Source organism: Emys orbicularis, chromosome 4, assembly GCF_028017835.1.
Source record: "Emys orbicularis isolate rEmyOrb1 chromosome 4, rEmyOrb1.hap1, whole genome shotgun sequence".
Taxonomy (NCBI): domain Eukaryota; kingdom Metazoa; phylum Chordata; order Testudines; family Emydidae; genus Emys; species Emys orbicularis.
Window position 1 is genome coordinate 108,485,954 of NC_088686.1, and position 14,475 is coordinate 108,500,428.

At 50.3% G+C, this 14,475-nt stretch overlaps 1 protein-coding gene across 3 annotated transcripts in view; it reads left to right on the plus strand.

Annotated features, from left to right (window-relative positions):
* The window catches only part of SYT12 (synaptotagmin 12), a 41,944-nt gene that overhangs the window by 22,073 nt on the left and 5,396 nt on the right, over positions 1–14,475 (plus strand). For all 3 annotated transcript variants that reach the window (XM_065404182.1, XM_065404185.1, XM_065404183.1), the window contains 2 exons: positions 12,294–12,509; positions 14,033–14,153. In XM_065404182.1, coding sequence (XP_065260254.1) covers positions 12,294–12,509; positions 14,033–14,153 — 337 coding nt within the window. The remainder of the gene's footprint in view (positions 1–12,293; positions 12,510–14,032; positions 14,154–14,475) is intronic.

The window sequence follows — 14,475 nt, forward strand, 5'->3', positions numbered from 1 at the left end:
CATCAGTGGCAGTGCAGAGCACCCCAGACTCAACAGCAGGGGACAGGGAAGAACTTTTCTGTTCAGTTGCTGGACGACCTCCTTTCAGCTAAGTTTGGGTGCAGAATCCAATCTGAGCCCAACCTTCCGCAATCTGGAGGTGGCCAGGGTTAAGACCTGCTTCTGATCTTATTTACACTAGTGTAAAATCAGAGATGGTTTCATTGGACTCAGTGGAGTGTAAACCTAATGTGAGAGCAGAATCAGGCCTTTAGCACTGCAGATTGGCCCACTCCGAGAGAGAGAGAGAGAAGTCACAAAGTTCTGAGCGGGCACTGATCCGGGTGTGAACATCCACAAAGCTGGGGGCAGGGAGGTGAGACCCCGTGAACTCGGTCAGGCTCGGCTCTAGTTTATAAGAGCTGTAGTGACCTCTGAGTCCGGCGTCTGCTGGAGGTAATACCACTCTGCCTCTCCGGCCATCAACTCCTCCAGGCCATTAGCAATTTGGAGGCTGATACTGCTTCAGTAGCTGGCTTGTAAGTGAGTCAGCAGAGAGTCTGGGGAGTAAATGTGCAGAGAGCACTCCAGGCAGCACACTGAGCCCAGTGCATTATTTGGAAGGGAGTAGCCAATTGTATGGATTTTACCTGAGGCGGATTTACAATGAAACACACAGTGTCCTGGCATGGGGCCCCCCAAGTACAGGGGGCCCCAGTGCCGGGCAGCCCAGCACCATCCAGCACTCCCTGCGGGGGGACCGCTGCGGGGGCAGAAGCTGTCGGGGAGAGCAGGGAGGGAGCCGTTTAAGAGCCGTGCTGGAGGCGCAGTGTGTGGTGCGTTCTCCCAGCTGGTGAGCCGGGCTCCTGCTGCCTCCCAGGGCTCCTGTTGCTGGCTGGCGCTGGCAGCCCCGTGCGCCTCAGCAGGCGGCCAGGTGAGGCAGGCAGGTGAGGGGCCGGCTGGGGGTGCTGTAGGGCAGGCGTGTGTGCTCCACTGGTGGGGCGTCCGCCCGTGCCTGTCCTGCTGCCCTACTCCTGTGGACGCCGGGCAGCGCAGGTGCAGTCCCTGGCTGCACTGCTGCTGGCGGCCCCTGGCAAAAGGCCAGGGGAAGGGAGCGGCAGGCCAGGGGGATCTCAGCTCTCATGTGCTGCTGCTGCCACAGCTCCCTTTGGCAGTGAACAGGAGCAGCGGCGGGGCAGCGACCCAGGTAAGGTAGCCCAGCGGCCGCAACTGGGACTGTCCCAGCCCTGAGCGCCCCCCACCACCCGCGCACTGCCCCCTATACACACACACCCCAGCCCCCTGCCCTTACTCCTGCACTCCCCCCCACACACCCAGCCCCACCCACACCCCCTGCCCTGACTCCTGCACCCCCCATCCCCATCTCCGCCCTGAGCACCAAACTCATAGACTCATAGACTTTAAGGTCAGAAGGGACCATTATGGTCATCTAGTCTGACCTCCCGCATGATGCAGGCCACAAAAGCTGACCCACCCACTTTCCCTTAACTCAGCTGTTGAAGTCTCCAGATCGTGATTTAAAGACTTCAAGTCGCAGAGAATCCTCCAGCTTGCGACCCCTGCCCCATGCTGCGGAGGAAGGCGAAAAACCTCCAGGGCCTCTGCCAATCTACCCTGGAGGAAAATTCCTTCCTGACCCCAAATATGGCAATCAGTAGAACCCCGAGCATACAGGCAAGATTCTCCAGCCGGACCCTCATTTTACCAGCGATGGCACGTTATTGCCTAATTGACTAAAATCACGTTATCCCATCAAACCATTCCCTCCATAAACTTATCTAGCCTAATCTTGAAGCCAGAGAGGTCTTTTGCCCCCACCGTTTCCCTCGGAAGGCTGTTCCAAAATTTCACCCCTCTGATGGTTAGAAACCTTTGTCTAATTTCAAGCCTAAACTTCCCCACGGCCAGTTTATATCCATTTGTTCTCGTGTCCACATTAGTACTGAGCTGAAATAATTCCTCTCCCTCCCTGGTATTTATCCCTCTGATATATTTAAAGAGAGCAATCATATCCCCCCTCAGCCTTCTTTTGGTTAGGCTAAACAAACCGAGCTCCTCGAGTCTCCTTTCATACGAAAGGTTTTCCATTCCTCGGATCATCCTAGTGGCCCTTCTCTGTACCCGTTCCAGTTTGAGTTCATCCTTTTTAAACATAGGAGACCAGAACTGCACACAGTACTCCAAATGAGGTCTCACCAGTGCCTTGTATAACGGAAGCAGCACCTCCTTGTCCCTACTAGAAATACCTCGCCTAATACATCCCAAGACCGCATTAGCTTTTTTCACGGCCACGTCACATTGCCGACTCATAGTCATCCTGCGGTCAACCAGGACTCCGAGGTCCTTCTCCTCCTCCATTACTTCCAACTGATGCGTCCCCAGCTTATAAATAAAATTCTTGTTAGTCATCCCTAAATGCATCACCTTACACTTCTCACTATTAAATTTCATCCTATTACTATTACTCCAATTTACAAGGTCATCCAAGTCTCCCTGCAGGATATCCCGATCCTTCTCCGAATTGGCAATACCTCCCAACTTTGTGTCATCCGCAAACTTTATCAGCCCACTCCTACATTCGGTTCCGAGGTCAGTAATAAATAGATTAAATAAAATCGGACCCAAAACTGAACCTTGAGGAACCCCACTGGTGACCTCCCTCCAACCTGACAGTTCACCTTTCAGTACTACCCACTGCAGTCTCCCCTTTAACCAGTTCTTTATCCACCTCTGGATTTTCATATCGATCCCCATCTTTTCTAATTTAACCAATAATTCCTCATGCGGTATCGTATCAAACGCTTTACTAAAATCGAGGTATATTAGATCCACCGCATTTCCTTTATCTAGAAAGTCTGTTACTTTCTCAAAGAAGGAGATCAGGTTGGTTTGGCACGATCTGCCTTTTGTAAACCCATGTTGTAATTTGTCCCAATTGCCATTCACCTCAAGGTCCTTAACTACTTTCTCCTTCAAAAATTTTTTTCCAAGACCTTGCATACTACAGATGTTAAACTAACAGGCCTGTAGTTACCCGGGTCACTTTTTTTCCCTTTCTTGAAAATAGGAACCACATTAGCTATTTTCCAGTCCAACGGTACCACCCCCGAGTTTACAGATTCATTAAAAATTATCGCCAAGGGGCTTGCAATTTCTTGCGCCAGTTCCTTCAATATTCTAGGATGAAGATCATCCGGTCCGCCCGATTTAGTCCCGTTTAGCTGTTCAAGTTTGGCTTCCACCTCTGATACGGTAATGTCAATCTCCCCTCCTTTATTCCCCTCTGTCCTGCTGCCTCTATTCCTAAGCCCTTCATTAGCCTTATTAAACACCGACGCAAAATATTCATTTAGATATTGTGCCATGCCTAGATTATCCTTAATCTCCACTCCATCTACATTCTTCAGCGGTCCCACTTCCTCTTTCTTTGTTTTCTTCCTATTTATATGGCTATAAAACCTCTTACTATTGGTTTTAATTCCCCTCGCGAGGTCCAACTCTACACGGCTTTTGGCCTTTCTCACTGCATCTCTACATGCTCTGACCTCAATAAGGTAGGTTTCCTTGCTGATCCCTCCCCTCTTCCATTCTTTGTACGCTTTCTGTTTTTTCTTAATCGCCCCTTTGAGACGCTCGCTCATCCAGCTAGGTCTAAATCTCCTGCCTACTAACCGTTTTCCCTTTCTTGGGATACAGGCCTCGGACAGCTCGTGCAACTTCAACTTGAAATAATCCCAGGCGCCATCTGCCTTTAGATCCCTAAATATGTGTGCCCAATCCACTTCCCTAAGTAGTTGCCTTAATTTATTAAAGTTGGCCTTTTTGAAATCGTAAACCTTAGTCAGTTTTAATTCTGTTAATCCTTCCATTTAGTTTAAACTGAATTAGCTCATGGTCATTCGAGCCAAGGTTGTCCCCTACAACCATTTCCTCAACGAGGTCCTCACTACTCACCAGCACCAAATCTAAAATGGCATCCCCCCTTGTCGGTTCAGTTACTACTTGATGAAGGAATTCATCTGCTAGCACGTCTAGGAACATCTGAGCCCTATTATGGTTACTAGCATTTGTTCCCCAATCTATATCTGGGAAGTTAAAGTCCCCCATGATTACACAGTTCTTATTAGTTTTTACTTCCCTAAAAACATTAAATAGTTCTCTGTCCGCATCTAGGCTAGATCCTGGCGGTCTATAGCACACCCCAAGCACTATCCCAGGGGAGGCTCTAGTAGTTCTTTTACCCAGTGTGAGTATTGCCCAGACAGACTCTGTCTTATCCATTCCATCAGTGTATTATTTCTTTACAGTTTACCTCATTGTTGACATACAATGCCACTCCCCCACCTTTACCTTTGTTCCGGTCATTCCTAAACAGCACATAACCTTCCATACCTGTACTCCAGTCATGACTACCGTTCCACCATGTTTCGGTTATTCCTATGATATCCGGTTTCATTTCTTGGACCAGGAGCTCCAATTCCTCCATTTTGTTACCTAGGCTTCTTGCATTGGTGTATAAACATCTTACTGTATGCTGTTTATCCTTTCTCCCATTAGTTATGCAATTTGGTACGGACCCCGTACTGTCCATCCGCCCCCTCCTCCTTATGTCCAATCCCCTACCCCTACCTATATCTGTGCTTATCTCTTCACCCTCCTTTTCAGTGTTGGAATCTGGCGTGGAGATTAACTGGACATCTCCCAACCGTCTCCCCCAAATTCCTAGTTTAAAGCCCTTTTGATGAGATGAGCCAGCCTCCCTCCCAGAAGTCTATTTCCTTCCCTACTCAGGTGAAGTCAATCCCGTGAGAACAGCTGTCTGTCCCCGAAAGCCTCCCAGTGGCCATACATCCCAAAGCCCTCCTTATAGCACCACTCCCTTAGCCAGCTATTTATCCTCACAATTCTGTCAGCCCTTTGCTGTCCTTCTCTAGGAACAGGCAGAATCCCACTGAAGATAATCTGAGCCTCGACTTCCTTAAGCGTCTTCCCCAGTCTGGCATAATCTCCCTTGATTCTCTCTAGCGAGAACCTAGCCGTGTCATTCGTTCCTACGTGAAGGATGATCAAGGGGTTCTTACCTGCTCCTTTTAGGATCCTTTTCAACCGCAGGTCCACATCCCGTATCTTAGCGCCTGGTAGACAGCACACCCTTCTGTTTTCTGGGTCTGCCCTGGTCACAGGTCTGTCTAACCTCCTCAGTAAGGAGTCCCCAATCACATAAACCTGCCTTTGCCTGGTGACAGTGCGATCTACTAATCTATCCCCTGTTCCCTGTAGTCGCAACTCCTGTCTGTTTCCCCTTATAGTCCCTCTAGTGCCATCCTGTGTCCTCCCGGGGCTCAGTATTGATGCTGTCTCCATCAACTCCTCCCCTCTCTCTATTGGACTAGCTGCTCTTCTCTTCTTCCTCTGCCTCCCACCATCAGTTACCACCTGCTGCCTCCCCTCCTCGTTATCCAAACACCCAAACCTGTTCCTGAGTTCTATTTCCCCCTCACTAGCCCTCCTTTTCCTTGGCCTGCTTCTCATGGTCACATGCTTCCACTGCTCTTGTTCTCCCCCCGACATTCCCCCCTCACAGACCATAGCCCCCGCTTCCACCTGCACCCCTGAGCATTCCCCTTCAGCCACTCCCTGCCTTTGCTCCATTAGCTGCTCGAATCCCCTTCTAAACTCTACCAGGGTATCTACCTGCATCTCCAACCCTCGGATCTTTTCTTCTAGCAGTTCTGTTAGGCGGCACTTCATACAGACATACCTCTGTTCAGGCGCCCTTGCTAGAACCATGTACATACCGCAGCTGCCACATGCAATCATCTGCATTGTGTCCCCCGCTGCTTGGCTCATGGCTGCTATGGTCTCTGGCCACTGCTTCTGGGGAAACAGAGCACACCGGACACCGCACCCTCCTGCCTCCCCTTCCACCTCCCCCTGTAAACTCCCACTCAAACTCCCCTGTTAGCAGCCCTGTTTGCCGGCTCCTGGGTGCCGCTGCAAACGGGAGCTCCTGCACCCCCCCCCCCCCCATCCCCACCTGCATCCCTCACACCAAACTGAATCTGCCCCAGGTAAGCGCTCCACACCCCAACCCTCTGTCCTAGCCCTGAGCCCCCTCTCACATCCTAACTCCTGGCCAGACCCTGCACCCCAACGTTTTTTCACATTTTTTTTATAAAACGCTCTTATCCAAAGCACTTTACAGTAGTTAGCTAACGGTACAAACAATATTTGGAAAGATCATTAAGAGGGTCCGCCGAGACCCTCAGCGATTTTCAAGTGGTCTGTGGAAAAATAAGTTAGACTACAAAACCAATCAAGGTACCTCACTTTGTTTTCATTTACTTTCTATTACTTATAGGAGGAGGATGGAGGAAAAAAAGAATGAAAAACGGGGGCGGGGGGGGAGATAAGAGAGAATGTTCTTTTTCTTGGCTGGGTCCCAAGGAGGGGCCCCAAAAATGAAGCTGAGCACAGGGCCCCACTAACTCTAAATCCACCACTGGATTTTACCCAGAGGGCAGATGTAAGTTCCCTGTAAACCGGCCCTGCAGGGAGGGCGAGGAATTCTCTCTGGAGAGGCCAAGGGAGCACGTGGCAGGGAATCAGAGTGCTCTCCGGATGTGCTGGCATGCAGGCTGCAGCTGGGGAGCCACCCCGTGGCACTGCAGATCTGAGGAGGAATAACCAGGCAGTCAGAAAATAAACAGCACAAGGAGAGACAGGAAGCCCCGAGGCATCACCAGAGAAAGGCATGGGAGAGGCTCACAGGGACACATGCTTTCAGGGGCCAGATCCTCAGCTGGTGGAAATAACCCCATTAACTTCACCAGAGAGAGAGGCTGGCTTGCATCAGCTGAATTGCTGGCTGCTAGTTTGCTCCTCTTCTAATTACTTGTTCTTTTTAGTTAAACGTGTGATATTAAAATCCATTAGCCAAGCAGATACTAAAGCGAGAGAATACAGCACTGGGTACAACTCACCTTCTCATGAGATAAATAACTTTATACATCATCATAGATCTTCTGTTCTACAGCAGATTTCTTCCAGAAGGATCCCAGACAGCCAACCCCAGGCATCCAGGATAGGGTGACCAGATGTCTGGTTTTCGACCGGAACACCCGGTCGAAAAGGGACCCTGGCGGCTCCAGTCAGCACCGCTGACCAGGCCATTAAAAGTCCAGTCGGCGGTGCTGCAGAGGTAAGGCAGGCTAGTCCCTACCTGTCCTGGCTTCGCGCTGTGCTCCGGAAGCAGCCAGTAGGTTGCTGGCAGGCGGCTCTGCGTGCTGCCCCCACCCTGAGCATCAGCTCTGCACTCCCATTGGCCGGGAACCGTGGCCAATAGGAGCTGCGGTGGCGGCACCTACAGGCGAGAGCAGCGCGCAAAGCCACCTGTCGCACCTCCGCCTAGGAGCCAGCCGCTTCCGGGGCGCAGGAAGCCTGCCTTAGCCCCCCCACTGCGCTGCTGACTGGGAGCTGCCGGAGGTAAGCTCGCACCCCCTGCACCAGTCCTGAGCCCCCCCAAACACCTCATCCCTGGCCCCATGCCAGAGCCTGCAAAATCAGATGGAGCCCTCACCCCCCTGCACCCCAACCCCTTGCCCCAGCACAGAGCCCCCTCCCATCCCTGGCTCCACCCCAGAACCCGCAACCCTATCCGGAGCCCTCACCCCCTCCTGCACCCCACCCCAGCCTGGAGCCCTCATTTCTGGCCCCACCCCAGAGCCTGTACCCCCAGTTAGAGCCCTCACCCCCTCCCACACCCCAATCCCCTGACCCAGCCCAGTGAAAGTGAGTGAGGGTGGGGGAGAGTGAGCCACTGAGGGAGGGGGAATGTAGGGAGCGGGGGGGCAGGGCCTTGGGGAAGGGGTTGGGACCTGGGGGAAGGGTTGGGGCTAGGGTGTTCGGTTTTATGCAATTAGAAAGTTGGCAACCCTAATCCAGGCATTTCTCTGCCTGCCATTGAAATGCGGCCACCTCTGGGCTGGAGGATGACAGGTCTTAATAGTGCACAGCACTGCTACACAACAGGGGGCCGATCCTGCAAACTCTCACAGGTGGTCTCTTAAGCCAACTCCCATGAGTGAAGGACTATGGGCGGGGATAAGGGTGTGTAGGATCAGGCCTTGCTTTAGGACAGGAAGCAGAGAAAAGGGAAAAAATTAAAACGTCAAATTTTTGACCACCGAGTCCCTCCTGGAATGGCTTACCCAGGTAGCTAGAGGAGTGGGGGGAACCCCACGAGACAGGATCACGTCTCCTCCAGCCTGCAGCCCAGGGAATGGAAGTGGATGCAGGAAACACAGGCCAAGGTTCTGTTTAGTCAGGCAGGTTTCACTGGCGCTAGCCCAGTGCAGCAGCCTCGGGCGAACACCACATGCTGCCACATGCACAGTCAATGGGAGTCCATCGCTCAGTCCTAAGTGTCCCTGGGAAAGTTGGGGAGGCAGAGGGAGCTCTTGCCACAGGACCCATTCTTCTGATCCCCTAGTAGCACTGAGAGTCTCTGAGGAGCCACGTCCGACCCTCTGCAGCTGGTAGGCCACCTATTATGGCACTTTAGTGGGAAGGGGCCCGTTTCTCTCCTCCCATTCCCCCGCACATTCTCCCCCTCCATTTATCCTCCCTCCTGCCCCTACATTCCCACGTTTCCTTGCACATGCACACATCCTGCCCAGTTCTGAGCACCCACAACCCACACAGATTTCAGCGGAAGATACTCAGCACCTCACAAGATGATGTCCTGGTAGGTCAGCGAACCCCTCTCCTCCACTCTGTTCTCTGGCTGGTCTGTTGCATGCTGTGGTGTCACATGGAGAGGGAACCAGCAATGGGGGGAGGGATCGAACAGACTCCTCCCCCCCGCAAATGCCCCACTACTTGGGAGGGGGTCACTTGTTAATACCACATCTGGTGGGGTTCTCTGACTGCCCTTCCCAAGGTTCCTTTAAGCCTTGGTGTCTCTAGAGCTTCCCCCTCTCTCTCTCTCTCTCTCTCTCTCTCTCTCTCTCACACACACACACACACACACACACACACACACACACACACACACACACACACACACACACACACACACACACACACACACACACACACACACACACACAGTGCAGAGCCTACCCTGTGCTCCACACACTGCATCCCCCCGCTTCATTTCAGGAGTTGTGTAATAGTGATTGCTCAGCAATCCCTAACCTTCTCTGCATCAGCAGCTCTCCCCTGGAGTGCTTCCTTCAGTCCTATTTTGAAATTTCTGCACTAATGTGGGGACAGCTATTGCTATGGAACAGGCTTGTGATTTTGCTCTCGCCCTGTGGAATCATAGTATGCTTATACAGGAGGAATTTAGGGATGACCTAGTGCTCATTAATGTAACAACCTCACCAGTCCCATGTCACAGGAGAAAAAAGCTATGTCCCAAGAGTCTCAGCCATCTCCTCTTTCCCCTAATGCAGTGGTTCTCCACCAGGGGTGCACATACCCTTGGGAGTACGCAGAGGTCTTCCAGGGGGTACATCAACTCATCTAGATATTTGTCTAATTTTACAGCAGGATACAGAAAACGCACTAGCGAAGTCAGTACAAACTAAAATTTCATACAATGACTTGTTTATACTGCTCTACATACTATACATTGAAATGTAAGTACAATGTTTATATTCCAGTCGACTTATTTTGTGATTCTGTGGTAAAAATGAGAAAGTCAGCAATTGTTCAGTAATAGTGTGCTGGGACACTTTTGTATTTTTATGTCTGATTTTGTAAGCAAGTCGTTTTTAAGTGAGGTGAAACGTGGGGGTTTGCAAGACAAATCTAAAAGGGTAGAGTGGTCTGGAAAGGTTGAGAGCCACTGCCCTAATATACCTTGATTTGCTTATTTAGCTGCCTTGCAAGTCCAGTTCAATTTCCCCATCGAATCATAGAAATGTAGGGCTGGAAGGGATCTCGAGAGATCATCTAGTCCAGCCCTCCGTACTGAAGAGGGACCAAGTAAACCTAGAGCAGGGGTCGGCAACCTTTCAGAAGTGGGGTGCCAAGTCTTCATTTATTCACTGTAATTTAAGGTTTCCCGTGCCAGTAATACATTTTAATGTTTTTAGAAGGTCTCTCTCTATAAGTCTATATTATATAACTAAACTATTGTTGTATGTAAAGTAAATAATAGTGCAGCGAGGTGAGCGGGGCTGGTGGCTGGTATCCCAGGCTGGCAGTGGGCTGAGCGGGGCCAGTGGCCAGGACCCCGGCTGGCAGGGGGACGGTGGCTGGAACCCCAGATTGGCAGCGGGCTGAGCGGGGCCAGCGGTCGGGACCCCAACTGGCAGCAGAGTGCCACTAAAAATTGGCTTGCGTGCCGCCTTTGGCACATGTGCCGCAGGTTGCCAACCCCTGACCTAGACCATCCCTGATGGGTGTTTATCTAACCTGTTCTTAAAAATTTCCAATGATGGGGATTCCACAAGCTCCATCACTAACCTGTTCCAGTACATAACTATCCTTATAGTTAGAAAGCTTTTCCTAATATCTAACCTAAATCTCCCTTGCTGCACATTAAGACCATTACTTCTTGTCCTACCTTGCAAACATGGACAACAATTACTCACCAGTCTCTTTATAACAGGCCTTAATGTATTTGAAGACATGTCAGGTTCTCCCTTCAGCCTTCTTTTCTCAGGACTACATGCTGATTTTTTTAACCTTTCCTCATAGATCACATTTTCTAAATCTTTTATCATTTTTGTTGCTCTCCTCTGGATCCTTTCCAATTTGTTCACATCTTTCTCAAAGTGTAGTGCCCAAAACTGGACACAGTACTCCAGCTGAGGTCCCACCAGTGCTGAGTAGAGCAGGACAATTACCTCCTGTGTCTTACATACAACACCCCTGTTAATACATCCCAAAATGATATTAGTCTTTTTTGCAATTGCATCACATTGTTGACTCATAATCAATTTGTGAGCCACTTTAACCCTGAGATCCTTTTCTGCAGGTCTGTCATCTGGCCAGTTATTCCCCATTTTGTAGCTGTGCGTTTGATTTTTCCTTCCTAAGTGTAGTACTTTGCACTTGTCTTTATTGACTTTCATCTTGTTGATTTCAGACCAATTCTCCAATTTATCAAGATTATTTTGAATTCTAATCCTGCCCTCTGAAGTGCTAGCAACCCCTCCTTCAGCTTGGTGTCATCTGCACATTTTATAAGCATGCTCTTCACTCCATTGTCCTAGTCATTAATGAAAACATTGAATAGTACTGGCTCCAGAATAGACCCGTGTGACCCCATGAGATACATCCTCCCAGTTTGACTGCAAACCATTGATAACTACTATTTGAGTATGGTTTTCCAACAGTCGTGCACCCACTTTATAGTAATTTCATCTAGACCACGTTTCTCCAGATAAATCGTGTCTGTGGCTTTCCCCCATCAACTAGGCCAGTAACCCATCAAAGAAGGAAACTAGGTTGGTTTGGCATGATTTATTCTTGACAAATCCATGTTGGTTATTACTTCTCACCCTATTATCCTCTAGGTGCTTACAAATTGACTCTTTAATAATTTGTTCCAGTATCTTTCCAAGTAACAAAGTTCGACTGGCTGGTCTATAATTCCCTGAATCCTTTTTGTTCCCCCTTTTAAAGATAGGTGCTATGTTTGCCCTTCTCCAGTCCTCTAGGACTCCATCCATCCTCCATCTGGAGCAAGGAGCCATCCTTTAGGTGCAGTAACTTGCTTTAATTCTGCTACTCACACAAGGACTTTCCTACCCTTGATTGCCCCTTTTATCGAAGCACTTTACACACAGGAACTACCTAAGCCTCCTGGCTCCCTGTGAGGTAGAGCACAGATATGTCTGGTGTCACCAATGGCAGTGTAAGCACATAACTAGCACATTGTGGGAGGATAGCTGTGAGGCTGGCAAAACAAGCATCAGTGGACAGCCCCTTTGAAAACTTTGCCCTGACTTTCTACCAACAGAACCAAAGAGAACCTTGGTTCTTAAGGTCTTGTGTGGGCAGATCCTCCCACCCAGTAAACTGCATGAAGCTCTATCTGTCTCTACCCCGGAAGTACATAGGGCTGGGTCAATCCTGGTGGGATTTGAACCCATGGTTCCGGCCACTTAGAGATGTACTAAACTGCTAACTTACTGCCTGGGAAGGGAATCTTTTTCAGAGCTTTCCAGGTGGTCTCAGCGGCTCTTAAAAGGAGAACACCCTCCCCCAAGTAACTCCCCCTAGTAGTATGTTCGTCTCCTGCAGCCGTAGTGTTGAACCTTCCTTTCTCTCAGCAGATTCAAAGGAGTGCCTTTTCTGTCTTCTTTGATGAGAAGTTTTCCATCCCCTTGGACCCGTCTGCGCTGGAGGAAAACAGCTTGAGATTTTCTGTCTTTGGCATTGATGAGGACGAGAGGAACATCAGCACCGGGGTAGCAGAGCTGAAGCTGTTGGACTTGGATCTGGCCAGCCGCCCATTCAATGCTTGGCTGTATCTGCAGGACATGAACAAGGTAAGCGCTCGTTGTCTGCATGCTGGTCCCAGCTGGGCTCCCTGAAAAGGAAGTAGTGGGGCACGAAAGATAAGCGCTGTATTTTCTGTACTTACTGGGTCAGCCACAGGCAGTGCTGGGTTTGATTACCTCCCCAGCGGGAGCTGTCTAGTGCATGAAGTGTGAGACAATTTCATCTTTACTGCTGGGTTTGGAAACCAGAGCTGATGCTGAAGCACAAGATCTGGAGGCTCAGCGGGGAAAACAGGATATGATGTCACTCCAGATCTGGTCATCCTTCCTGTGCAGTGGCATGGCAATGGCCAACATTTCCTGCTGTGGAGCGAGATGAAACCAGCCTCTTGCCCTCATAATGCACCTTACCAATTGCGTAATGATCCACCTGGGAGGAGCAATTCCCTCCTTCTCCCTGCAGGCCATCAGCTGACACCCTGAAGCATGAGCATCCTTATCTCAACTTGCAGAGCTCAAATTGTAATTCATGGGGAGGAGCCAGGGCCAGCCAAAGCTGAGGTCCAGACCCAAATTTCCCAAGTGTTCAGGTGTTTGATTCTGGGGTTGTCTCAGGCCCAGCTCAATTCAGTAAGAGTCCTTGACTTCTGAAAAGCAGTGAAAATATTTGTCTCATTGACCTCCAAAGGCTGAGGTGAAATAGTGTTTCCTCTTCTGTGTTTAGATTCACTGGCAGATCCTCAGCTGGTGTGAGTCAGCATTTACACCAGTGAGAATCCAGCCCGCTGCCTTTTGGTTTAATCAATGTGACCCCTGTTTCTCCCAGTATGGGGGCAAGGTAGAAAGGAGAATAGGGGGAAGTGATCAGGATTTCCCTCTACTTTTGCCACCATCAATGACAGTTGGATGTCACACATGAAGATGACACTTATCTTTCTGAGGTACTTATGTGGCCTCCACACCATATTATCTGAGCCCCTCATAACCTTCCATGTAGTTATTCATGCCACACTGCTGTGAGGTAGAGAAGTGCTATTTTCCCCATCTGCAAGAATTGCGACACAGAGACTAAGGCCTGGTCTACACTTAGAGCTTAGGTCGACAAAGCTAAGACTCTCAGGGAGGTGAAAAGTCCACTCCCTTGAGCACTGTAGCTCTGCCAGCCTGAGCCCCCGGTGTACATCGATAGAAGACTGCTTCTGTCCACCTAGCTCCCATTACTTGGGAGGTGAAGTGACTACAGCTTTTTCCCATTGTCACGCACATCTACACTATGGGGCTACAGTGACACAGCCACCCCATAGCATGAGCAAACCCTCTGTGAATTGCCCATGGTCACACAGGCAGTTTGTAGCAGAGCAGAGAATTGAGGTCTCCTGAGTCCCAGTGCTGGCCTCTAACCACTAGGTCAGCCTCTGTAGGCTATAGCTACACTGCCTGGCTTCTGCCCTCATTCAGGGAAAAGCTTTCCCTGCCAGATAGCTATTTCTCCTGCCCCTCTTATCTGTGAATGAGTCATTTCTGCCGACGATTGCTGTTGGGTGATGGATGGTGCCTTACGTGCCCTGCAGGCAGTTGACTCGGTGGGAGAGATCCTGCTGTCTCTTAGTTACCTACCCACAGCGGAGAGGCTGACGGTCGTTGTGGTTAAAGCCAAAAACCTCGTGTGGACCAACAGCAAAATGACAGCAGGTGAGTGCGAGGCCATGAAAGAGCAGCTCCGGCCAGAGGCCAGCTCCGCCCTGCCTGCAGCTTCCCCTGCTAGAACTGCTGCCCAGGGTGCATCTCTGCTGTATTAGTGCTTGAAGTGCTGCAGTGAGTCCAGGCACTCCACACCTGTTAAATCAGCTGTAGCTCTGGGGAGCTCAGACGAGAAGCCCAGAACTTGAGCTCCAAAACCTCAGGCCTCTTGCACTTGAGCCAAGGGGATCATGTAGAGCCAGGGCCGCCAAGAGCGGGTTCGGGGCCCTGGTGAAAATTTTTTTTCGGGCCCCCCAGCAAGGGCGGACCGGCT